Source organism: Bubalus kerabau, chromosome 5 (assembly GCF_029407905.1).
Source record: "Bubalus kerabau isolate K-KA32 ecotype Philippines breed swamp buffalo chromosome 5, PCC_UOA_SB_1v2, whole genome shotgun sequence".
Lineage (NCBI taxonomy): Eukaryota > Metazoa > Chordata > Mammalia > Artiodactyla > Bovidae > Bubalus > Bubalus kerabau.
The window spans coordinates 3,038,700-3,063,782 of NC_073628.1; the positions used below are offsets into that span (position 1 = coordinate 3,038,700).

A 25,083-nucleotide genomic window follows, 5' to 3' on the forward strand; every position below is an offset into this window, starting at 1 on the left:
GCCCGCACTGCTTCCCCGCCATCTGGAGAGACGTGGCTTGTGGACCTGTCTCTTACCTAAGCACTTCCCCTGCTCACGTTCTCTGCAAGCTCAGACGTCCTGTCCGTCAGTCCGTCCGTCTGTGCGGCACTGGAGGGTGTGGAAGAGCCGTCCTCCCGTGGAGGTCAGCAGAGGACGAAGGGAAGGTGGTTATCCGCCAGGGGTCACTGAGATGCTCCGTGACCTGGCCTGGGTCCTGAGAACTGGGAGTGTGGGTTGTTGGGTCAGCCAGAGGACAGTGTTGCAGGGGGGTGCTCACGACGAGGGGTCTCTGCTCTCGGGAAAAAGCTGGATGACATTCTAAGACATGCATTAGATTCTCCACCCTGGTTGGGCATGTGTGCCTCCTGGGGGCACCTGAGGGTAAGTGATTGCAGCATCCCAGGACAGCCTCCTGTTCCCGAATCTCAGTGAGGCTGGGAACCCCTGGGACAGGCTGAGTGTAGGGGTTCCAAGGAGGAGCTCTGTCAGCTGGGTGATCTCTCTGTGGGGTTCCACCAGGCTATGCTGAGGTGAGTTGCACCGAACTTCTGGGCTTGGTGTTTGGACCTCATTCTCCTGGCTGTAGGGGACATGGAAGACCCTTGGGCTGTTGGACAGACGTGTCCACTTAGTGGGGGGCATCCCCAGAGAGTGTGCAGGACCAGCTCACACTGGGAGGGTGGCTTGGTGGCTTTAAACCTCTGGAGGGGAAGGTATTTCTTTAAGATCCTTTCCTGGGAAAACAGAAGAAAATGGAAACCATGGTTGCAGGTTCCCTCAGCCTGGGATGATAGGAATTAAACAAAACCCATCCTCAGCTTAAACACTGTCATTACGTGGGATCGCAGGACCGGGCTAGCTGCAGCCCCACCCAGGCTGCAGCCATGGCCGTCCCCCAGCAAGTGACCACAAAGCTTCCTGCAAGCAGGGACTTGGCGCCTGGACAGAGTACCTCCCCCCATCCCAGGAAGCGCCTGATGCCTGGTGCAGAAAGCTGTTGGGAGCCCCCATGCTGGATCTGAAAAACTGAATGCCTTTCTGTAACAGACTCAGCTGGGTTTTAAGATCTCAGGGACACTTCGTCTCCCCGGGATGTCTCAGCTCCGCAGCCTTGTTTGATGTGCCTGGTTCCCAGACTCACTGCCTTGACTGCCGCTGGTAACCCATAGTTTGGCTTCTCTGGTGGCTCAGACGGTAAAGAATCTGCCTGCAATGCAGGAGACACAAGAGACTCAGGTTCAACCCCTGGGTCAAGAAGATCCCCTGGAGGAGGAAATGGCAACTCACTCCAGTATTCTTGCCTGGAGAATCCCATGGACAGAGAAGCCTGTTGGGCTACAGTCCATGGGGTCGCAAAGTGTCAGACACGATTGACCGAACTAACCCACAACCTGTAGATTAGGAGGGGCCTCTGTCAGCCCTTCAAGCCAGAGCTTGCAGTTGAGCTGGAGCAGCCTTCCGCCAGCCTTCTGTCCAGGGACTCTGCTGTGGTTTGTCCAGACCGAGTGGACAGCTGGGAGGTGGGCCAGGCTGGAGGCAGCTGTTGAGTCTGTTTCATGCCAACACCGTCAGCCAAGCCAGACACGGCTCACATACAAAGAGAAGGCTGGTTAATAGCGAGAGGGCACACACCGTGAACTGGATTCTAAGAGCTCGCAGGCCTGTGGGGGTGCTTTGTTTGGGTGGGTGTCGCCTCCCAGGGGAGCCCCAGGGTGCGGCTGCACTCTCATGGGGTTCCAGCAGGGGGAGCAAGGAGGGAGGTGCCCTGGCCGGGACCCCAGGCCCCTCACCCGCCTCACAGCCCGGTGGCCAGAACTCCCTGGGGGACCCACACCAGCCACAGGAGCCTGGGGGCTGCAGGGCACCAGTGTCTGGAGACCACCAGCCATGCAGGCCGCAGAGGCGTGCTTGGATATTGCCTTTTGTGTTTGATCCCGAATACTCTTCAGAACCAGAGGAACTAGATGGGACTAGAGACCTTTGTCCTGACTTTCAGACCTTGGCCCAAGAGAAACTACCCAGGAGGCTGGCCTGAGGCAGAAATGGCCCAGGAGTTAAAGAGGACCTTGCTTATCTGAGCAGGACCAGGGCGGATCCCTCTGTGCTTTCAGCCCCAGGTCCTCTCAACCTAGGGTGCTGCGAAAAAGAGAATGTCACCCCGGAATATTATACATGTTTTAATATACACGGGTGAAAATTTTATACGTTTTTGTCAGTAATATTTTCATAATATATTTATTTATACTGGGCTTCCCCGATGACTCACTGGTAAAGAAACTGCCTGCCAATGCAGGAGACCCAGGTTCAACCCTGAGTCAGGAAGATCCCCTGGAGAAGGAAATTGCAACCCACTCCAGCATTCTTGCCTGGAGAGTTTCAGGGACAGAGGAGCCTGGCGAGCTACAGTCTATGGGGTTGCAAAAGAGTCAGACACGACTTAGCGATGAAATAAATGATACTGTTTGGTGGTGGTGGTGGTGGTGGTTTATTCGCTAAGACATGTTCGACTCTTGTGACCCCATGGACTGTAGGCCCACCAGGCTCCTCTGTCCCTGGAATTCTCCAGGCAAGAATACTGGAGTGGGTTGCCATTTCCTTCTCCACAGTGTTTGAATGTTTGTTAATATTTAATAATATTATGTATAAATGGCGTATGTAATGTATTTTATATAAACATGTTAGTATGTTTTACATAATACATTTTAATAATATATATTACGTATATGTAGCATTCTGCCCTCTGTCTTCCCTGATGAATAGGAGGGTGCTTGGTTCCCAAGGAAGGAGGTGATAAGACCATCACAGGCAGATGTCATAGTCCTTAATTTTTTTTAAGTTTTTATTTTTAATTAGAAACATTATAAACATGAAAAAGTAGAAAAACATAGTAACAATTCTGTTGTGGTTGTTCAGTCATTAAGTCCCATCTGACTCTTGGGGAACCAAGGACTGCAGCACGCCAGCCTCCTCTGTCCTCCACAATCTCTCGGAATTTGCTCAGATCCACGCCCTTTGAGTCGGTGAAGCCATCTAACCATCTCATCCTCTGCTGCCCTCTTCTCCTTTTGCCTTTAATCTTTCCCAGCATCAAGTCTTTTCTAATGAGTCGGCTCTGCATCAGGTGGCCCAAGTATTAGAGCTTCAGCTTCAGCGTCAGGCCTCTTAGTGGATATTCAGGATTAATTTCCTTTAGAATTGACTGGATTGATCTCCTTACTGTCCAAGGGACTCTCAAGAGTCTTCCAACACCACAATTCAAAAGCATCAATTCTTCAGAGCTCAGTTTTCTTTATGGCCCACCCACATTTCACATCTGTTGATGACCACTGGGAAAACCACAACTTTGGCTGTACGCACCTGTGTTGGCAAAGTGATGTCTCTGCTTTTTAATATGCTGTGTAGGTTTTTGGTCAGCTGAGTCTTGGCCCCCAAAGGTACCAGGCTGTAATCTCTGGACCCCACGAATGGGACATTATAGTAAGTCCCCTGCGTACCAAGGAGTTTCTGTTCTGAGAAACGTTTGTAAGTCCGATTTGTTTGTCGTTCCAACAAAGTTAGCCTTGATACCCAACTCAAACAATCGGTATACAGTCCTGTACTATAATAGGTTTATAATACTCTTCACACAAATAATACATTAACAAAAAAATAAGGAAAATATTTTTAATCTTAACAGTTCAGTACCTTGAAAAGTACAGCGGTAGAGTACAACAGCTGGCACACAGGGGCTGGCATCGGGTGAGCAGGGAAGAAGAGTTACTGACTCAAGGAGGGAGAGGCGGTGGGAGGTGGTGGAGCTGAAGGGTGGTCAGAACAGGAGACGGAGGGCGAGCTGCGCTTTGATCACACCTGACGCTGACGGACCGCACGTGGCATCTGCGGATGGTTGCGCCCTGAAGGTCTGAATGGAGGGGACTTATCATATTATGGCAGAGGGGGCTTGGCAGGTACCGGAGGGAGAAGGCAAGGGGACAGCAGTGCAGAGGCTGTGTGCGCAGGAGCAGGGGCGCCCCAGAATCTGAGAAAGGGGAGACGGGTTCTTCCCTGAACCTCCAGGACGAACCAGCGCTGACCACACCTCGGCATTGGCCCTGTGCGGCTCGCCTGGGACTCCTGCCTCTAGAACTGTGCGAGGATGCCTTTCTGTTTTTCCCAGTAATCTGTGCTCATTCGTTGCAGCAGCACCAGACCCGCGTCTGTCGAGCGTCCCAGACTCGAGTAAGAGATCCTGTGTTTCTCCTTCTAGACGTTTGTAGTTTTGCGTTTTCATGCTTCAGTCTTCAGCGTGTGCGGCCTTGGTGCGTGTGTGGGAAGCGGGGCTCCGTTTCTTATACTTTGCGTGTGAACGGCCCGCGATGTCAGCATCGTGCATTTGTCGGTTCTTTTCCTTCCAACACGTGGACACACGTCGCATTCCCATGCTTGCAAGGCCTGTCCCGCGTTCTCTGCTCTTCCCGTTGCTCTGTGTCTGTCTCTGTAGCAAAGTCATCCTGATCTCGTATTGTAACTGTTCAGGAAGATTTGGCATCTCTTTGTTTCCAAAGTTAGTCCTGGTATTTTTTAAAAAATTAGTTTTTGACCGTGCTGCAAGGCATGTGGCATCTTTGTTCCCTGATCGGGGATTGAACCTGTGCCCCCTGCATTGAAAGGGTGGAGTCTTAACCACTGGACCGCCAGGGAAGTCCCTGTCCTGGTTATTTTTGGTTCTTTCTCCTCTTCTGCAAACCTTAGGACCAGAATAAATTCTGTGAACTTGCGATGTGCAGTCCTGCCAGGGTTTCTGTTGGAAGATACCTCAAATCTGTCTTTTGTGGAGAACTATTATCTTTAAGATATTAAACTCTAGCTTCCATGATTATGGTGGATCTCTCCATTCATCTGGTCTTCCTATGAAGACCTGTGTCTTTCTTTTTTTGTTGTTCTGAATAATGTCTTATTAATTTTCTCCATAAAGGTCTAGCACCGGTTGCTTTAAATACTTTTTCTTATATGTCTTTGGCTATTGTTGGGACTCTGATAGATTGTTAATGTCTTTAAATTATTTATTGCAAATGTAGCAACTTATTTAACTTTGTGTATTAATTAATTTCTTATCTAGCACTTGCTGAGCATTTTCACTGGTTTAAATAATTTATTTCCAAGTGCTCATGGCTTTTCCATGCAGAGAAGCCTAGTATCTGAAAAATAGTTCTCTCCCTCCACCTTTTTAACTCTGAAACAGTGTATCCACGTATCTGTTGGCTTGTGTGTTGGTTATATTGATGGCTGCTACCTGATTGGGGCAGATTCACTGTTCCAGTTAGGTAAATGCTCCTTTATTTTGATCTTCTAGATGTTTGGGGTCTGACTGAAGGGGTTTCCTTTCCTAGCCCCCTGACATCAGCCCTGTGACTGTCAGAGTCCAGGCCTCTGGTACCCGAGGACACATGGGCCTATCGAACAGCAGCTTGGGTTTGAGAAGCGCTGGGTGGGGCTGCCTCCCAGCAGAGGAGGTCGTGACCTGTTAGTCCTCATGTCCTGATCAATCCCAGGGACCGCTTTTCTTCAGAGTGAATGGATTCTTGCTTCTGCAAAAGTGTTAGAGGAGTGAGCCACGTGTTTCGTGATGAGGTTAGGACCAGGGGGCACACTGTTTGGTCAGAATCTCTTCATTTATGCTGGAAGAAAACCAAAATGTGGGCCTATGATTAAAAACAAAACAAAACAAAACAAAAACAGGCCTTCTGTAGAATCGCATGGCCCTTTTTACATTGGAAAAGACCCTGATGCTGGAAAAGATTGAAGGCAAAAGGAGAAGGGGGACAGAGGATGAGATGGTTGGATGGCATCACAGACTCAATGGACATGGTTTGAGCAAATTCTGGGAGATGGTGGAGGACAGAGGAGCCTGGCGTGCTGTAGTCCATGGGGTCGCAGAGTTGGATACGACTGAACAGCATTTGCAGCAGAAGCTCAGATGGGAGCCGCCTGCAGCCCAAACTGGAAACCCAGCTGGCTCTCTGCAGGAGGCGGGGAGCCGGAAGCCGTGGGGACCCCGCTCCTATAGTCCAAGGAGCACAGGCTCCTGAGGGAATTCTGCTGCGTGGAAGGGAAGTGGGTCCATCGTGTGAACCTTTCAAATCCCAGCCGTTCTGTTAACCCACCCAGAATGCCTCTCGATACCTCGCATGTCAGTAACCACACAGAACACGCCAGGAAGGCACGTGATCCTCCTCCTTACTGTCAGTGATCCTCAACAGAGACATTTTAATTCAGCATCTGGCTCGTCAGCAGCTCTTTTTCCGATTTGGGGAGATCGGTTTTGGCCCAAGGATATTGAGTAGCGGTAATACCCCTGGAGCCCTCTTCCTCTGGGCAGAGGAGTGTTTCCGGTTCCCTGCCGTACAGGTCTTTACCCAGTAAGGGTCCAGGGCAGTTGTGCTCGGCAGGGAGCTGGGCTCTGCGGGCCATGCCCTGGAGGCATGGGACACACCTGCTGTGGGAGGTGACATTTGTCCTCTCTAGGAACAGGTGATTCAGGGCTTAAGTGGTTTTGGGAAAATATTGCATCAGCCACTCTGAGAGACGACCCAGAAAGCAGTGCAGGAAATTCTGCAGTGAAGTGATTGTGCTTCCCTGGGGCTCAGACAGTAAAGAATCTGCCTGCAATGCAGGAGGCCTGGGTTTGATCCCTGGGTCTGGAAGATCCCCTGGAGAAGGGAACGGCTACCCACTCCAGTATTCTCGCGTGGCGGAGCCTGGCAGGCTGCAGTCCACGGGGTCTCAATGAGTCGGACACGACAGAGCAGCTAGTGCTTTGACTTTCACAGTGATTGGTGCGTGTTTGTTTAATCTAGTTACGTTTCCCAAACTCCTCTGGGCAGGGATGGACTGGAGTGTCTGTGATGGTGTGGTTTTCGGAACACTAGCTGAGAATCATCAGAGGTTAACGGGGAGGTGTGCACAGCGGAGCTTCCCGGGAGAGAGGGAAGGAGAGTGTGTGTGGTCTGGTGAGCCAGGCGCAAAGGAAGGACTTGGGGAGCTAGGCAGAGAGACTCGGGGCAGACGAGGATACCAGCAGTTCATGGAAGAGAGAGGAGAGCTATCCTTCTTGGAGTTCATCCACAGACGCAGGAAGGGACAGACATGGAGTTTATTCTAGACAGTGGTTTCAGAAGAAAGCCTGTCTCGATGGCGATTCTCCTCAGAAATGTGGTTCGTGCGTCTAGCTAAGAACGTCCGGAGGGCCTCACCCTGTACCCATTCCCTGTGGTTGCCATAGCAAAGGCCCAGAGCCTGGGGGCTTAGACAGCAGACACTGCCTGTCTCCAGGCCTGGAGGCCGGAATCCCAGACCCGGGTGTGGGCGGGGCTGGTCCTCCTGAGGCCTCCCTCCTGGGTGTGTGCACAGCGTGTCCTCACAGGGCCGTCCCTGTGTGTGTGTGTGTGTGTGTGTGTCTCTGTGTGTGTGTGTGTGTGCGCGCGCGCGTGCGCTCAGTCATGTCCGACTCTGTGCGAGCCCATGGACCGTAGCCCGCCGGGCTCCTCTGTCCGTGGGAGTTCCCAGGCAAGAACGCTGGAGTGGGCTGCCATTTCCCTCCCCAGGGGAATCTTCCTGACCCGGGACTGAACTTGTGTCTCCTGCATTGGCAGGGGGGCTCTTTACCACTGAGCAACCTGCGAAGCCCAAAGATTTAAATGAGCGTCGAGACACAGGCGTGCTTTTCTCTCACCTTCCCAGGTGCCTTCAACCTCCCTCTGGCCCACTGCTGCCCAAAGCCCCTGCTCTGCGCCCCCGCTCACTGTCAGCCTGTGTAAGCTGACCGTCATCTGTTAGTGACTTTCCCAGGGTGTGGCAGAACCTGGGTCCCTCCCGAATCTAGTTCTGACCTACCGGTTCTGATGGAGGCTGTTGCCAGTCCTTGGCCATGATCTTGACCTGAGTTCTCACGTCTGCACAAAACCCCAGAGCAGCCCCTGGGCGAGCAGGGTCCCACTGCTTTGAGGACCAGCCGGTTTAGTATATTTGGATGTACAGAGTAAATAAAGAGTCATAAAATCTCGCTTCCACTGTGTTAAATATGTCAGGTGTCTGTTTGAGATTTCACTTGAATAAAAACATTTTTTGTTTGCAAAAAAACTACATTTGTGTGTGTGTGTGTGTGTGTGTGTGTGTGTGTATTAACTGTGGCCCAGCAGGCTCCTCTGTCCATGGGGTTCTCCAGGCAAGATTACTGGAGTGGGTAGGCATTCCCTTCTCCAGGGGAATTTCCTGAGCCAGGGTTTTCTGCATATCAGGCAGATTCTGTACCATCTGAGTCAGCAGGGAAGCCCCCTATATGTATACACACACATATGAAATAAACCAGAGCTGAGGGAACCTCTGCCTGTTTATAGGGTACCTTCATGTGTGTGACTCGTGCAGCTTTGACCTTGGTAAAGTCATTCTGTTTTTACTATGTGTCTTCTGTCTCAGGTCAGCTTTCATATTTTCTCTATGTCTGAGGAGGGAACCAGGAGGAAAACTTAGCCGCCTGTTCCTCATAGGTGTTAGGAGACTCAGGAGACAGTTTGAGATTTTATGTTTTCTTGGAACAATTGTGTGCTTTCTTGGAACATTTCGGCAGCAAAATGTGGAGTTTGTGTTAAAATTGCCTTTCCCACTGTTACTTTCTTTTGCGCTTATTAATAGGTGCCCAGCAGGGCCAGTGAAGCAAACACATTCTGAGAGATGTTGAATTTATCGACTTGTATTTGTATAGCTTGGTATTTTCCCCGAGAGGTTAGTTACAGTAGAAATGTCTGCCCACGAGCGGTGAGTAACCTTCCTTTCCGGGTCCCGCCACTGACATTTCCTGGGGAAGCTGGTTTCCAGACTGAGTTTTTGTCCTTAGTTTCCTATCCTCGGAGCGTTCCCCTCCCTGCCCCCCCCACCACAGGTTGGAGAAGCCCTTCCACCCATCATGGCATTGCCCCATGAGATGCAGGACACCCACTTCTGTGTGAATTTCAGATTGTTAGTGTTTTAGTGTGAGTACCCCGATGGCTCAGCACGTAAAGAATTCGCCTGCAGTGCAGGAGACAAAGAGACGTAGGTTCTATCCTGAGTCAGGAAGATCCCCCGGAGAAGGAAATGGCAACCCACTCCAGTATTCTTGGCTTAAAAAGCCCATGACAGAGGAGCCTGGCGGGCTACAGTCCAGCGGTTTACAAAGAGTGGGACACGACTAAGCACCTTGCACCCCATGTCCTGCCCAGTATTTAGGAAGTACTTAGGATAAAACATATCCGTTGTTTATCCAAAATGCGAGAGTCCCCGGGTGCCCTCTGTGTCACCCGCGTCCCCAACCACAGTTAATAATTAAGTGTCTCCCCAGGTGTTTGCTTTTCCCGTGGATCAGCTGATCGAGTTATGCAAGCTCCTTTTTAAGGTCAGGGCCAGCCCGCTGGGGCTTTTGGCCTGAGCTCCCAGGACGTCTGGGAGGAAGTGGGCAGGGGTCTGCCTTGTCCCCTCAGCCCCGTCCAGTGGGTTTCGGTGGCAGACATGTCCATGTGTGACCGTCGCCCCTAAGCTGGTGCGGCAGCAACGGCGACTCCTTGTGGCCAGGTGAGGACCGCGGGCGGCAGGGCTCTGGGGGACTCAGGGCGCCTTCCCCTCGCTTGTCAGTTCCGTGTGACACAGACATCCTTAAACCACCCCCACCCCACCTTTGGTTTTCTGGAAGGAAGACCCTGGGGTCAGGTACACTTTGCTGTTCAGACTGCGTGTCCACAACGGGTCAGCGGCCTGGGGGCCGCGGCTGCAGAGTCATCCTGGAGGAACAAGGGTGGCCGGCGTTTCCACATTCCCGGTGCTTGCCCATCGTCTGACCTGTCTCAGAACCACCTCTGGACCTGGACCTGCATGTTGTTCCCACGCCCTGTGCGGCAGCAGCGGTTGGTTAGTCGCTCGGTCGTGTCTGGCTCTTTGCGACCCTTGGACTGTAGCCTGCCAGGCTCCTCTGTCCGTGGAATTCTCCAGGCAAGGACACTGGAATGGGTTGCCATTTCCTTCCCCCAGAGTTTGCTCACATCGGTATCCGTTGAGTCCGTGAAGCTATCTGACCATCTCATCATCTACAGCCCCTTCTCCTTTTGCTTCAGTCTCTCTCAGCATCACAGTCTCGGGGCATCTAAAGATCACGTCCATCAGGGGTACTTCCCTGGTGGTCCAGTGGCTAAGGTGATGTGCTCCCAATACAGGGGTCCTGGGTTCCATCCTTGGTCAGAGAACTAGACCTCAAATGCCGCAACTAGGACCTGGTGCAGGCAGATAAATATAAAAAAATAAAGACAACGTCGATGTTGGGGCCTCGCCTAGACCAGTTGAATCAGGCCTCCTGCACCACTTTTTTAGAACAAGGTCCCAGGTCACTTCCTGGTACAGCGGGTATGAAGAGACACTGCTCTGGACGGCTGTGGTTCAGTCGACAAGTCGTGTCCGACTCTGTGACCCCATGGACGGTGGCACACCAGGCCTCCCTGTCCATCACCAACTCCCGGAGCCTGCCCAGACTCATGTCCATTGAGTCAGTGATGCCGTCCAACCATCTCATCCTCTGCCGCCCACTTCTGCTTCTGCCCTCAGTCTTTCCCAGCGTCAGGGTGTTTTCCAATGAGTCGGCTCTTCGCATCAGGTGGCCAAAGGATTGGAGCTTCAGCATCAGTCCTTCCAACGACTATTCAGGATTGATTTCCTTTAGGATTGACTGGTTTGATCTCCTTGCTGTCCAAGGGACTCTCAAGAGTCTTTTCTAGCACCACAGTTCAAAAGCATCACTTCTTGGGCGCTCAGCCTTCTTTATGGTCCGACTCTCTAACCCACGGCAGTGAAAGTGCAGAGTGCTAACCACCGGAACACCAGGGAGTTGGCCTGTTCTAGAGGATATTAAAACCTGGAAACCTTGTTGGAAATGATTTTATATATATATATATATATATATATATATATACTTCCCTGGTGGCTCAGATGGTCAAGAATCTGCCTCCAACACAGGAGACTCAGGTTCGATCCTTGGCTTGGGAAGATCCCTGGAGAAGCAAATGGCAAGCCACTCCAGTATTCTTGCCTGGGAAGTCCCATGGACAGAGGAGCCTGATGGGCTGCAGTCCATGGGGTCATAAAGATTCAGACACAACTGAACAACTAAAGCAACACACACAACAATGCAGTACGTAATTTATATTTATATTATGTTATAATATATGATGATGATTGTGTATGTAATTATCACAATATATTATAATAACATACAGCCATTTCCATATTACAATTATAATTGTAACTGTATTCTGTATTATATAGTATATTTGTGGCATATAATTATGCCAGGCACTCATTTTTTTCCTGTGTAAATGGTGAACGGGCGAAGGCAGGAATGAACGTGTTGGTGGAAGTCGCAGCCAGGCTGGCTGGGACCTTCCTAAGGTAGGACCCGGGGTGGCCAGACCCTGTCCTCGGCCTCAGGCCCACCCCGCCCTCTCCAGTCTGTGCTCTTGTATGGTTGGAAAAATATGTAACCCAAATGACAGAGGCGTTTGTCAGTGAATGCAGGGGTGAATCCCCTGCTGCTCTGAAGTTTTAGTGGAGGATGGGATGTACTTTGGAAATTTTAGGCTTCCCTGGTGGCTCAGATGCTAAAGCATCCACCTTCAATGCAGGAGACCGGGTTTGACCTCCTCTGGAGAAGGGAATGGCAACCCACTCCAGTGTTCTTGCCTGGAGAATCCACGGACAAAGGAGCCTGTGGGCTACAGTCCATGGGGTCACAAAGAGCTGGACATGACTGAGCAACTAACACTTTTTCACTTAGTAATTTTACTTTAAGAAATGAAACCCTTCCTGGGTGATATGGGTAATCTGCTGTCTGAGATGTTTGACCAGGGACCCCTCATGGGAGGTGTGAAGGCAGAAGGCTGAGGAGGAGGCCAGGCTGCAGGGTTGGGTGGATCAGTTTGCAGCTGCTTAGACTTGAGGCCCGCTGGCCAGGAAGAGAGCTCACAGGAGGTCTGACCATGCAGAGTCACTTGGTTCTAGGAGGACCTGGGGAGGAGGGCAGGCTGGCCAGGGAGTGGCTGCAGCTTGCTCCAGGCCTGGGTGCTGCATGGCTGACCTCAACCAGGCCAGATTTTCCTGGTGGTCAGGATGAGCCAGATATCGAGGTTTTCATGTGAAACCTCCGGGTTAGGACTCATTCAGCCCCTCTGCAGGTTGGACATAGCAGCGTTTATGGACCCCATGTCCGAGGACGGTCCAGGTGCTCTTGGCGGTAGGGGAGCCCCCAACCCAGACGTGGTCTTGCCTTTCCCTGGGTGTGTGTGTGGGGATGCATTTTCCGGGGTGGCGTCTGCACTTTGCTGGGCTTTGTGTGTCTAATCAGTGGCTGGGAATGTCCTGGGACCTGGTGGCCCAGAAGGGAAGCACTTCCATGGGTGTCCGCTGACCTTCAGTGAACTCTGGAGGTAAATGGTGGGCATCAGCCTTCTCAGAGTGGATGCCGAGTTGGCACTGACTGAGCTGTGTCCTGCCTGGGACTTTTCTGAGGCTCGTCACCCCAAAATGAATGGCTTCTGGGGCCATGCACCCCAGCCCCTGGGGTAGTCGGACAGGTGGCCATCTTCCTCCCCTCCCTCCCCGTTGCTTTTCTCCCCCCACCTCTACTGTGAAATATTTCCAGCACAAATAGATGCACGGAGAATAGCGTTGCAAGCATCTGTGTCCCACGTTTGTTGAAGTCTGGCTTTCTCTTGTCACCTGGAACTATTTGGAGGAAACCGAAAGTTACAAGTGACATCACAGGTGCTATGACCCCCTTCTTGCCCCCCCACCCCCCACTTGGGCGTTCCTGTTGCCTTGGGTTCCTCTGCCCCATTGCTCACGTCGTGCGCACTTCAGGCTGCAGACGGGCCTGTGTCTTCCTGGCCTTTCTGAACAAGGACACCGTGTCTGAACGGCCCTTTCTCAGGGCTCCATTCAGGGCCCTACGTGGGTCGCTGCGGTCCGCGCTGCTCTCAGCTGTGCTGTCTGTGGGAAGAAGAGACCACACCTTGGTCGGGCAGACCCTGGATGACTAGGGTGGCGTGTGAGCTGGGTTAGCCAGGACACCCTGTTTTGCAGGGAACAGCCTGGGACATCTTTCTTGTTCCGTGAACTTGACCATTGACTTTCTTTACCGAGTTCACACAGAAGTGCAATTGCTGGTTTGGCATGCACCCCCCGGCCCAGGACCCCTGGTCATCTCAGGTTTTAGCCTGACCTTTCTGAGCCGGGCCCACAGTCCTGAGCGTGTCTTGTGGGCAGGTTTTAACCTGACCTTTCTGACCCCTGCCCACAGACCTGGGGGTGTCTCGTGGACAGCCTGCCCCCAGGTCTGTCCTGCTAACGTCCGTGGAATGAGATGGCGGTTGGCCCCCTCACGTGGGTCCTTGCCGGGGGGCTTTTATTGCACTTGGTGAGGAAGCGGCCCTCCCAGCCTCCGCGGGCTCTTGGAGACCCCTGGCCCTCCCCCATCAGCCTTTGGGTTCTGCTGTGCTCCTGGGCCTGGAGATTATCTCATTTCTGAGCCTGGCCGTGCGTGCTGGGTCTATTTTTACATAGTACCTATCATTGCTGTGTGTGAAGCAGAGGGGGTTATTATAGCAGGAGCTTGGTACCCTTCTGACCCAAAGCCTGCATCTCTCTGCCTGCTGCTCTTCCTCCAAGAAAAACAAAGCGAGCTGTTCCTCTTACTCCCGAACGTTTCAGACCGCCCACTGCCCCTTCGGTCCGTCCCCGTGAGCTGTGGCCGCGGCCACAGTGAGTTCGGGCTCCTTTTAAGTGCTGGGTTTCCAAGCAGCGGGGCAGGGCTCTCAGGGCCCCCACAGGTCCTGCCTGGCTCGGGCCGGGAGGGGTGGGGGTGTGTGGAGGTGTGTGTGTGGTACCCACGGTCGCCCAGCCTGTGATTGCGCGTCCGACACCGGCCCCCGCCACAGCCCCGGCTTCCTCCTCGAGCCTCCCCTGATGTCTGTCTCCCTCCTCCCCTCTCCGTGTAGAAACGCACAGCCATGCCACGCAGCCCCACGTCCAGCGAGGATGAGATGGCCCAGAGCTACTCAGACTCCTCGGAGGAGTCGGACTCAGACAGTTCCAAGGAGGAGACCATCTACGACACCATCCGGGCCACGGCCCAGAAGCCGGGTGGCGCCAGGGCGGAGGAGGGCCAGGCCCACGCGCTGGTGCTGCGCATCATCATCGAGGACCTGCAGCAGACGGTGAGCCCGCCGCCCGCCGCCCGCGTTCCGGCCCATGGCAGGCATGACCTGGGCTCGAGGGGCCTCTGCTCGCCCCCTGCCCCGACGGTTCCCGAGGCCCTGCTGCTCCTGCCCCCTCCCCACGAGCGCCCCGCACACCCCCTCCTGCTGGGCCCTCCTCCCCGCCCTCCTCCCTGCTGGAGGCACCTACTATGTGCAGGGACAGAGGCCAAGCCTCTGAGCACAGAGACCAGCCTTGCAGAGGCAGCGAGCACAGTGGGTGCCTTAGTAAATGGGCTGCCTGCCCTGGGCAGGCCCTGCTGCCTCCCCTGGCACTGGGGCTCCCGCTTCCTGGAGTCTGCAAGCTCTGCCCGGCATGCCCTTCCCTGCCCTGCCCGCCAGCAGCCTCTGAGTCGTCCCTTGAGGTCCGAGCCCCATGCTGTCTTATGCACACGAGGGAGACATTCCTTCCATGGTGAATTTGCATGAGGTCCTAGTGGCCACAGCGGGTGCAGGAGAGTGGTCTCCCTGGCTGTGGTGCTGTTTCGGGGGCCTTGGAGAATGCAGGAGGGGCTCCCTCTGGGGTGGACAGGATGCACGCTGAAGCTGGGTGTGTGGGCCTGGCGGGGGTGGGGGGCTGCACCAGGCATGGTGGGGGAACCCTTCGGGCTGGGCAGGGCTGGACCTGAGCCCCCTGCAGAGTCACGTCCAGGGTCTGGCTGGTGGATATGGCGTCCAGGCCTGCAGGGAGGCTGGGAAGGTTCGGTGACCCCAGGAGGGGTTTCTGGAGGCTGGCAGGTGGCGCATAGACCCACATTCGGGCTGAGTGGGCGCCTCCCAGTGGGGATTCTTGTCTCTTGGGATCAGGTGACTGGGGTCTCAGCCCGTGCTGGGTGGGCTCCCCTCCGGGGCATCTCCTTTCTCGTCGTCTCTGCCCCTTAGGTCTCCATGGTGCTTGTGTGCCCGAGAAGACCCCTCATGTTAGAGTTTAGAGAGGAGGTAGGAGAGGCGGGGCTGGGGCGGGTGTAGACGATCCCTGGGAGGCTCCAGCCTGTGAGCTTGAAGGCCCTCCTGGGAAGGGGTCTGGCTGGGGTCAGAGGGACTGGGGAGGCCCGCGGCGCCACCTCCTGGCCGATTGGCAGCAGTGCGGCCCTTGGGCTCTGACCCAAGGTCCAGTCTCCTGCGCCTCAGGTCTCCCAGGAAACCCCCGCTCCTGGGGAGGGGCCCTACCTGGGCCGAGAGTGCTGTGCCCTGGGGTCATCTCAGGGCCAGCTCTCAAGACCCCACCTTCCAGGGAGGGCTCAGGCGGACCCGAGCCCTAGAACCATCCTGGCAGCAGGGCACGCCCAGCGTTCAATATTCTTCCGAGTCATCTGACATCTCTTATGAAAGTTACGTGATTATTATAAAAAGCTTCAGGTCATATGCATTGGAGAAGGAAATGGCAGCCCACTCCAGTGTTCTTGCCTGGAGAATCCCAGGGACGGCAGAGCCTGGTGGGCTGCCGTCTATGGGGTCGCACAGAGTCGGACACGACTGAAGCGACTTAGCAGCAGCAGCAGCAGCAGGTCATATGGAAAAGCACAGACGCCAGCTCCAGGAGTGGTTGTCACTGACGTGTCTCTCCAAGGGGTTGCAGGTAATGGGTGGCCTGGGCAAGCACAGACTCAAAGTACATACGCTGTTAATAAATCAGCCTCATTAAGGTGACTTAATTTGAAAGTAAAGGGAGAAAAGGTCAATGAAGAAAAAGCTGAACTTTAGTATTTTTTTTTTTTTTTTTTTTGCCACAGAGAGACTTGTTTCCAAATGAATCTATCAAGTTAAAGGAAATGATTACAAAAACACTGGGAGGCTGACCTCTTTATTGGTTTTCATTTTTGATTAGTTTTTTTCCTCCTGTTTTTTTATTTTTTGGCTGTAAGGAACTTAGTGTTCTCTCCCTGTATATTGGGGGTGGATTAAGCTAATTGCTGTAATAAACAGCCCTCCAAGCCTCAGGCACCAGACACATAGATGTTGTATTTCTCAGTCCCCTGGGGATTGGCAGGGATGAGGAGGGGCTGGTTCACATGTGCGTCTATGGGGTTGCACAGAGTCGAACAAAACTGAAGTGACTTAGCAGCAGCAGCAAGTCATATGGAAAAGCATAGAGGCCAGCTCCAGGAGCGGTTGTCACTGACGTTTCATGAACATTTCAGACGTGTCTCTCCAACACATGTGTACACGTGAGGCCTCTCCTTCCCACCCACCGGTTCTTGCTGGTGTGGAGCACTCTGCCCAGGGTGTGGAGCATTCTCCACCACCTGCAGCCCTCAGAGCCCTGGGGTCTCAGTCCCTCTCCCACGGTCACCGCTCACTGCCGGTGCACAGAGGCCTTCTCTTGCGCCTGCTCTGCGTGCCGACCCACTTCTTATGTGGGTGGAGCTGACCGTCCAGGGTTTTCTCAGGAGGAGGTCTTGGGGGCAGTGCTTCCCCAGTGACCAGCCCGCTGGTCTCACCGCTGGCGGTCGTGATGCTCTTTGAAGCCCATCGCCCGCGGGGGATGCAATGGGTGAGGGTCCTGAGTGCCTCTGGCTGCATCCTCATCCGGGGGCCAGTGCACAGCCTTGTTGCGTGTGCGCTTTTGTGTCAAGAGTATTATTTAATACATGCAGTTGACTCAGGATTAGCGCCAGGCTCACGGCCAGCAGCCTCTGACTCACACCTGGAGGCGCTCACCTGACTCCTGGTTTCTCCCCGAGGCTCATCACCGCCTTCTTGTCCGTGGACACCAGACCCCGCTTCAGCTCTGTGCCTGGGGGCCATTTTAAACCTCAGGACCACCAACAAAAAGCACCGAAATGCAAAACGGGGCCCTGAATAGACCCGGATAAAGACTGTTGTTTATAAGATCACAGCGGACCCAGAAGGGAGCAGGCTGGGGACTGGCATGGCTGCTGTGTCTGCGAGTGGTCACAGCGGTGCTGCTCGTATTGATTTGGGGTTACCAGTAAATTTTAGCAAGTAGGCAAATCCCCAAATACATAATCCGCAAAGAATAAGAACTGTGTACAAGAGCATGTCAGCTAGTGTGTGGTTTTCCTGTGGAATCTTGAGCCATTGTTCGTGCCCCACATCGCCCCAGACCTGCAACGATGTCATTTGATGGTGTGCTTGCTCTGAACTCGTGCTAGAGGTATCTTGTCCAGGACTTGATTTTTTTTCTTTATTGGATTCCTAAAGCATTGACTTCAGTTACTAACCCAGGTGGCTCAGATGGTAAAGCATCTGTCTGCAGCGCGGAGACCTGGGTTGGATCCCTGGGTGGGGAAGATCGTCTGGAGAAGGGCATGGCAACCCACTCCAGTATTCTTGCCTGGAGAACCCCATAGACAGAGGAGCCTGGTGGGGTACAGTCCCTGGGGTCACAAAGAGTCGGACACGACAGTTGACTAAGCACCCAGGAAGTGTTTGGTGCTGGCCATTCTGTTTTTCCTGAAGAAATCTGTTTCCCAGATTTTTCCTTTTCCCCCTTTCTCTCTCTGGGAGTTCTTCTCTGTTTCAATGACACAGTTTCCCCTTTTTATTGAAATACAGTTGGTTTACAATGCTGTGTTGGTTTCAGGTGTATAGCAAAGTGATTCAGGAATACACATACATGTATCAACATGTATAAATGTCTGTTCTCTTTATACACATACATATATCAATATGTATAAATGTCTATTCTCTTTCAGATTCTTTGCCCTCAAAGGTTATTACAAAATGGAGTATAGTTTGCTGTGCTATACTGTAGGTCCTTGTTGGTTATTTTATATGTGTGTATAAGTTAGTCCCGAACCCTTAATTTATCCCTCTCCCATCTTTCGCTTTGGTAACCATAAGTTTATTTTCTATGTCTATGAGTTGATTTCTGTTTTGTGTATGAGTTCATTTGTATCTTTTCTTAGATTCCACACGTAAGTGATGTTGCATGGTGTTCGTCTGACTTACTTCGCTTAGTATGATCGTCTCTAGGTCCATCCGTGTTGCTGCAGGTGGCTTTATTTCTTCCTTTTTATGGCTGAGTAATGTTCCATCGTATGTGCCACGCCTTCTGTATACACACATCTGTCCATGGGCATTTAGCTCGTTTCCAGGGCCTGGCTGTTGTACATGGAGCTGCAGTGCACACTGAGAGGCATGTATCTTTTTGAATTATGAGCCCAGGAGTGGGGTTGCTGGGTCATAGGGGGGTTCTGTTTTTAGTTTTTCAGGCACCTTTGCACTGTTCTCCATCGTGGGGGTCCAGGCACCTTTAGTATTGGCTTTTCCTCCCCTCGCTCTGTCGTCCTTTCCCCCGTTGCTTTGATCGCCTGTCACTTCCCTGTTTCTCCTTTCTTTACAGTGTGTTCAGGTGCGTCCGTTCTGACTTCTGATTGATCTTTCTGGAAATTACTCTTTCGAGTTGTTGTTTGTAGAGTAGATTTCACGGCTTATTACTTCTCCCCGGCAAAAAGTACTGAGCTCTCTCTTCTTCTGCTCAGGCGTGTTTTCACCCGGAGCAGCTGAGCCTACTGTCTGGCTTTTACCTGCTGTCCTCCTTCCTTTTCTCTGTTCCTTTTCCTGCGACATCTTCCTTATTTCTGCGCTGTTTCTCCTGACCTGTCTCTGTGGTTTGTCAGTGACTTGAATTTCTATTTGTTCTGGTCTCGAGAGTGAGTCAGACTTGGGGGTGTGTCTGTTGGCCCTTTTAGACACAGGCCCAGGGGCAGGGAGTGTTGAGTCTTTTTAGAAGGTCCAGGCGCTGGAGTAGGGACCTGGTGACCTCGCCCCCCCAGCGTGGATGGATCCTCATGCTGCAGGTTTAACCCTCTGAGTCCCTAGATACTGTTACTGTTTATCGATGCTGGAGGATTCAAAGACTGGGGAAGCACTCCCCTCAGATTTCAGACTCCAGACCCGAGACTGAACGGGAAGGCTGAGGGCGGGGTGAGGACGGAGCCGCTAGGGTGACGTGCCCCTTCTCTGCCATTTCCCTGAGGTGGGCTGCCTGCGTCCCCGGGGCTGGTACTCAAGGTCTGCAAGCCTGGGGTCCCCTGGCAGGTATGCAGTGAGCCAAGCGGGCTACAAATGTCTGTGTCCGCCATGGCTTTCCTTGGTCAAAGCCCATCTGTCAGCGCTGTCCACCCAGGGAGGCCCTTTTCCTCACAGTGGGGAGGGGCTGTCTGCTAACCTGGCTGCTGAGAGGTTCCGAGGGCAGCCAGGCGCACATGTGGGATGTCAGGCCAGGCTGTCCCAGGCCTGCTGATGGGCCAGGAGGTGTTCTGTCCTCAGGCTATGGGCTTTGGGGACCCATAGGGGCCTTCCCAGGAGGTGCTAGTGGTAAAGCATCTGCCTGAAATGTGGGAGACACAAGAGACTCAGGCTCGATCCCTGGGTCGGGAAGATCCCCTGGAGGAGTGAATGGCAACCCACTCCAGTTTTCTTGCCTGGAGAATCCCATGGGCAGAGGAGCCTGGCGGGCTTCAGTCCGGGGGCTCACGAAGAGTCAGACGTGACTGAGCCACTAAACTGCCAGACCATCGGGAGTTACTGGTGGAGACACACCAGCTCTGCAAAAGGAAGATCCTTCCCCAGAGGGGGTCCTTTCAGGGTCTGGACTCCACTCCCAGGGGCATAACTGTTTCCAGAAACTTCTGAAGACCACTTCTCTTCTCCTTGCTTTGTCCCGAGACAAACAAAGGCCCTGGAGCCTGAGACTAGATATCCCGTGGGTGTGAGCACTCGGGACAGAGCGGCCCTTGTTCCGATGAGAAGGCCCTTGCCTTGCTGAATCCTGAAGGCGGAGATGCAAGACCTGCCTGGAATCCTGCCTGGAGGGCTCTCGGTGCTGCCGAGCGGGTTCCTCAGCTGAGTGCCCGCCGCAGCTGCTCAGGGGGCGGTGCCGCTTCTGCACCAGGTGGGGTCTCTCCCTGGGTGGGGTCCCTCCCCAGGTTGGGGTCCCTCCCCAGGTGGGGGTCTCTCTGCAGGTAAGGTCTGGACATGCTTTTTGGCCCGCGTGACCCCTCTTTCTGCATCTCAGCGGGACTGGAGTGTTGAGCTTTGGGTGGAGAGCGCTGGTCCTCCTTTCAGGAACACCCCCTCAGATCACTGCACACTCTGGTGATCAGAGTCCCGGGTGTTGGGGGTGCCCAGGCCATGCAGGGTGCCATTGAGTGGGCTCCTGGGCGTGGCGGGCATTCCTGCTGTTCGCTAGAGCATCGCAGATGCACAGGGAGCTCACTGTGGGGTTGAGGGTTGGCAGGCGTCCATTAACCTGGCCTTTTAAGCAGGAGGCATGCGCCAACATCAATAGAAACTGCAGCTCTTGTGTTCTTTCTGTTTGGGGCACAGCAAACAGATGTGGGACCAGCGCTGGCACCGGGGTCCTCACAGTCCTGTCCAGCCCTCCCTGAGTGTCACATCACACAGACGGCACAGAAGAATGCAGAGGGGATGGGGATGTGCTCTCTGGGTTCCCCTGGGTGTATATGGCCTCAGCCCCCTCGCCCACCTCCACCCAAGAGTTGGCACCGAGCAGCTGCAGGGAGCTGCCGGCCCTCGTGTCGGTCCCCACAACCCGCCTGGGCGAGTTAGCAGTGGTCCCTGGGCTGCTCTGCCTGGCAGAGACTTTGGGAAAATGCCTTTGTGCTGGAATCAGCGCTTCCGTCTGTTAGATAGCTGCATCTTCAAGTTTATGTAATTTGGAAAACACGTCTCAGCTGCTCTCCTCACCCCAGGCCACAATTCATCTCCTTTCACCCATGTGTCTCTCACTCAAATTTCTCCCCAAGAGCAGTATCCCATAGCATCCCGCATCCCTGCAGCATCCCGCAGCATCCCGCATCCCCGCAGCGTCCCGCATCCCCTAGCATCCCGCATCCCTTCAGTGTCCCGCATCCCCGCAGCATCCCACAGCGTCCCGCATCCCCTAGCATCCCGCATCCCCTAGCATCCCGCATCCCCGCAGCGTCCCGCATCCCCGCCCACCTGCCTCCCCCACCCAGCCACACATGTCAGCTGACAGCCACACTTCCGGATCCATCACTTGCCTCCAGTCAGGCCATCAGATGGGCTCAATCCAAGGATCTCAGCCCTCCTGCTTGTCACTGAGGCTCCACACAGAACTCCAAGCTGCAGAGGCTTCGCGTCCTCCTCCTTCAGGGTTTTAATCCCTCCTTTATCCCATTGCCGCAGGCAACCATCATGTTTGTTTTTCACATCTGAGGCTTCCTGTGTTGTTGAGTAAGGGGAGGACTTTATCCTGTCCTGGCAGTTTTGAGTCCATCTCCTCCTGCGGTAGCTGAGAATCCAGCCCCTATGGCTGGCCTCTGGCTCTGCAAAGACCGGGAGGTGGGCCCACATCATGAGAGAAGGTTCTGGAAGGGCCTGTGCAGGAGTGGCTGGCTGCCTTGAGATGCTCCATCAGAGCGCATGGCCAGGCAGGCGTCCTGTTCACCACTCTGAGCTCCCTGGGGGTTGGAGTCTCCTTCCAGACTTGGTTCCACTCTCAGATGTGGCCTTGGTTCCCCAAGATGTGTTTTTCCCAGGTGGGGATGAGGTGGGTTGGATGGACCTTCTGCTGTATTCTCTGGACTTGCAGGCGCTGGGTCAGCGGAGAGCGAGAGGCTTGGGCCAAGGGACTGGTTGGCCGAGCCTGGCCACTGCAGCCCAGCCCCTGGGGCTCCCTGCTGCCTGGGCTTGTCTCCTTCAGACAGTATTCCTTTTCAGGGGAATCCCATCTCTCATGACAGCCAGGCTTGGCGAGGCTCTCCCCGGCCGCCCCCTACAGGAGGCCCTGTTACCACCCATGTCTGTCCAGCGTCCTCTGCCCACGGTCACGTCTCTGGCTGGACCTCCCGTCCGGGGCACAGACTTCATTTCTCCCTTGACACGTTCTCAGTCGGAATCTCAGAGGCACCTCGACTCAGATGGTCCAGACCAGATGCTGCCACGCTGTCCTCTTCCCTCTGACCCTCCAAGCCTGGCCCGCAGGGTCCCTCCCCCCCAGTGGTTACCGTAGAAAGACCCAAGCTTATGGAGGTGTCATCACAGGCTACAAAGTTCATCCCTTGGAGGGCACCGTCCAGCGGTTTTCAGTAAGTCTGCTGAGCTGTGCACCCACCATCCGGGTCTGGACTCTGCCCGTCACCTGCGTTGTTTCTCTGTCGCTCATCCTCAATCCCCCTTCCAGCCCTGACGATTGCCGACCGTGTTCTGTCTCCACACACGGAGTCCCCTCTTCTGGACGATCCACGTGAGGAAGTCACGTGGTGTGTGGACTTTCACATCTGGCTTCTCTCACCCAGCAGCGTGGCCGTGAGGCTCATCCACATGGTAGCCTCTGTGTTTTATTTCTTTTTATCGCCAAGTCGTAACTTACTGATCATGTGGCTCGTTCCATCCCCCTGGTGATGGTCAGTTGGGTTGTTCCCACTTTGGGCTGTGAACCTTCTCTGACTCTTTGTCTGAGGCAGAACCCAGGAGTTATCCAGGGCCTGCCATCACCCCTCAGCCCGTGCACTGCCAGGCCCTGCCCTTGACCTTCTGAATCCCTTTGAACCCGCGTCACTGTCTCCCCACCGCAGCCCCATCTCCCCCATCTTCCCTCTGGGGGGCTGCAGATGCCTCTTCTCTCACAAGTGTTCTGCACCTGCCGAAAATGATTTTTTAAATGTGAACCCAGTTGCTACTTTGTTGTAGAACCCCCCTCCCTCCGCGAGGCTTTCTATTTTCAGGGTCAGATCAAGTGTACACAGCAGCCCGTCTCCTGCAGATCCTCCAGCTCCACGTTTAGGACATCATGAATTCATCTCGGCCCTCGCCTGCACTGCACGAGGGGTGACATCTGAGTTGAGCCCCAGGTGATGAGAGATTAGCTTGTAAAGCTCTTTGGCTAGATCTTCTGGGCAGAGGCTTGCAGGAGTGGCATGCCTGAGGTGGGAATGAACAGGCTTGGTGTGTCAGAGCAGAGAAGGTCAAGGCTGCCAGCTGGGTGGGTGCTCGGGGCTGAGGTGGGGTGGGTGTGATTCCCCCTGAAGAACAGCGAGGACTTTGGGAAGGTTTGGTGCAGAGCGTGTGACCTCTTCTCTCAGCTTCTCTCAGGGGAGGACGGAAGGAAGCAGAGGCAGGTAGGGGGTCCCTGCAAGAATCTGGGACCAGGGGCAGCAGGAGAAGGTGGAGACGGAGGGGGCAGGTTCCTGATGACAGGGTCGGGGTCATCACAGCAAATGTGACTCTCGCAGGAGCGTGTGCTCGGCCGGGAGAGAAAGGGTCCTTGAGGGTGACTGGTGGCAACGTGGTTTTAAATGTGCTGCCTGCATCTTTGCACCTTCTCAGGAAAGGAGCAAAAACAGACTCCTTTTGTTTTGAAAATAGAGATGTCATTCACATACCGTGCACAGACCATACCGTTTTCCCATTAAAAGTGTACAATTCAGTGAATTTTAGTTAATTCAGAGGTGAGGGTACCCACCACCATAGTCAATCTTAGAATATTTTTATCACCCCAAAAAGAAACCCCATACCCATTAGTGGGGATTCCCCTACCTCTCCCCCAGGGATTCCCTGCCACCTCCCCCTCCCCCAAGGATCCCCGCCCCCTACCCCAGGGATCCCCTGTCCCCTTCCCCCAGGGGTTTCCTGTCCCCTCCCCCAGGGTTTCCCTGTCCGCCTCCCCCAGGATTCCTCTGTCCCCCTCCCCCAGGGGTTCCCCGCCCCCTCCCCCAGGGTTCCCCGCCCCCTCCCCCAGGGTTCCCCTGTCCCCCTCCCTCAGGGGTTCCCTGCCCCTCCGCCAGCCCCTGGCTACCACTGGTCTGCCTCTGTCTCTGGATTTGCCTGTCCTGAACCTTCTGTGTTGGTGGCATCAGGCAATGTGTGGCCTGGGAGGGAGGCTTCTATTTATTTACTCCTGTTGTCTGCCTCTCCTCTTGGAGAGAAGCCCCTCCCCACAAGTCTTCCCCCCAGAACAACACTTATCCCATTGACGCCTTAAATGTCTCCATTCACTGGCCTCATGGGTCCCCCACAGCCCGGGCAACACAGAGATGAAAACACTCTTGTCTCAGAAAGTGCTTTTGTCTGTCACGCTGCCATTTTATTTCCACGCTTTCCTTCCCTACCTGCTTGTTTGCTGACCACAAGGAAATCCATTGGGGATTTTAGACTTAATTAGAAAGTTAGTTGTGTGTGACCCTGACTTGAGTACATGTTCTGCCCTAAAAAAAGTCCTCAAAGAGGACTCAGTGGGCAGAAGGAGACAACAGTGATCACATCCTTCATTCGAGAACGGTGTTTCCAGCTGTGGAGTGTGGTCCAAGGCCGACGCCCATCCAGCCAGGGAAGCCCTCAAGAGACCGAGAAAGCCTCAGGTTCCAGATGGTTGTCTTTTTTTAATTTAGAGAAAATTGAGAATATAGGAAAAGACAAAGGATGATACCATCCGTACCAGTTTTTATTATTTATTATGCAGAATTGACAGTGGTTAACATTTTGTCATTTTTTAGTTATAGGGTTAGAATGCTTCAGATAAAGCCAGTGTCTCTCTCACCCTCCTGGCCATTCTGCTCAAGGGCAGAATGTTCATTGTGACGAACCCCACTTGTCCCTTGTTCTTATGTGTGTGACGGTCACTATATGGTATGGTTATGCAGAATTGACAGTGGTTAACATTTTGTCATTTTTTAGTTATAGGGTTAGAATGCTTCAGATAAAGCCAGTGTCTCTCTCACCCTCCTGGCCATTCTGCTCAGGGGCAGAATGTTCATTGTGACGAACCCCACTTGTTCCTTGTTCTTATGTGTGTGACGGTCAC

The 25,083-nt window shown here is 53.8% G+C and overlaps 1 protein-coding gene across 1 annotated transcript in view; it reads left to right on the forward strand.

Moving 5' to 3' along the window:
* The first annotated feature begins 13,981 nt into the window (after positions 1 to 13,981).
* The window catches only part of SHANK2 (SH3 and multiple ankyrin repeat domains 2), a 468,460-nt gene continuing 457,358 nt past the window's right edge, over positions 13,982 to 25,083 (forward strand). The window contains exon 1 of the mRNA XM_055580557.1: positions 13,982 to 14,288. Coding sequence (XP_055436532.1) covers positions 14,082 to 14,288 — 207 coding nt within the window. The 5' untranslated portion in view covers positions 13,982 to 14,081. The remainder of the gene's footprint in view (positions 14,289 to 25,083) is intronic.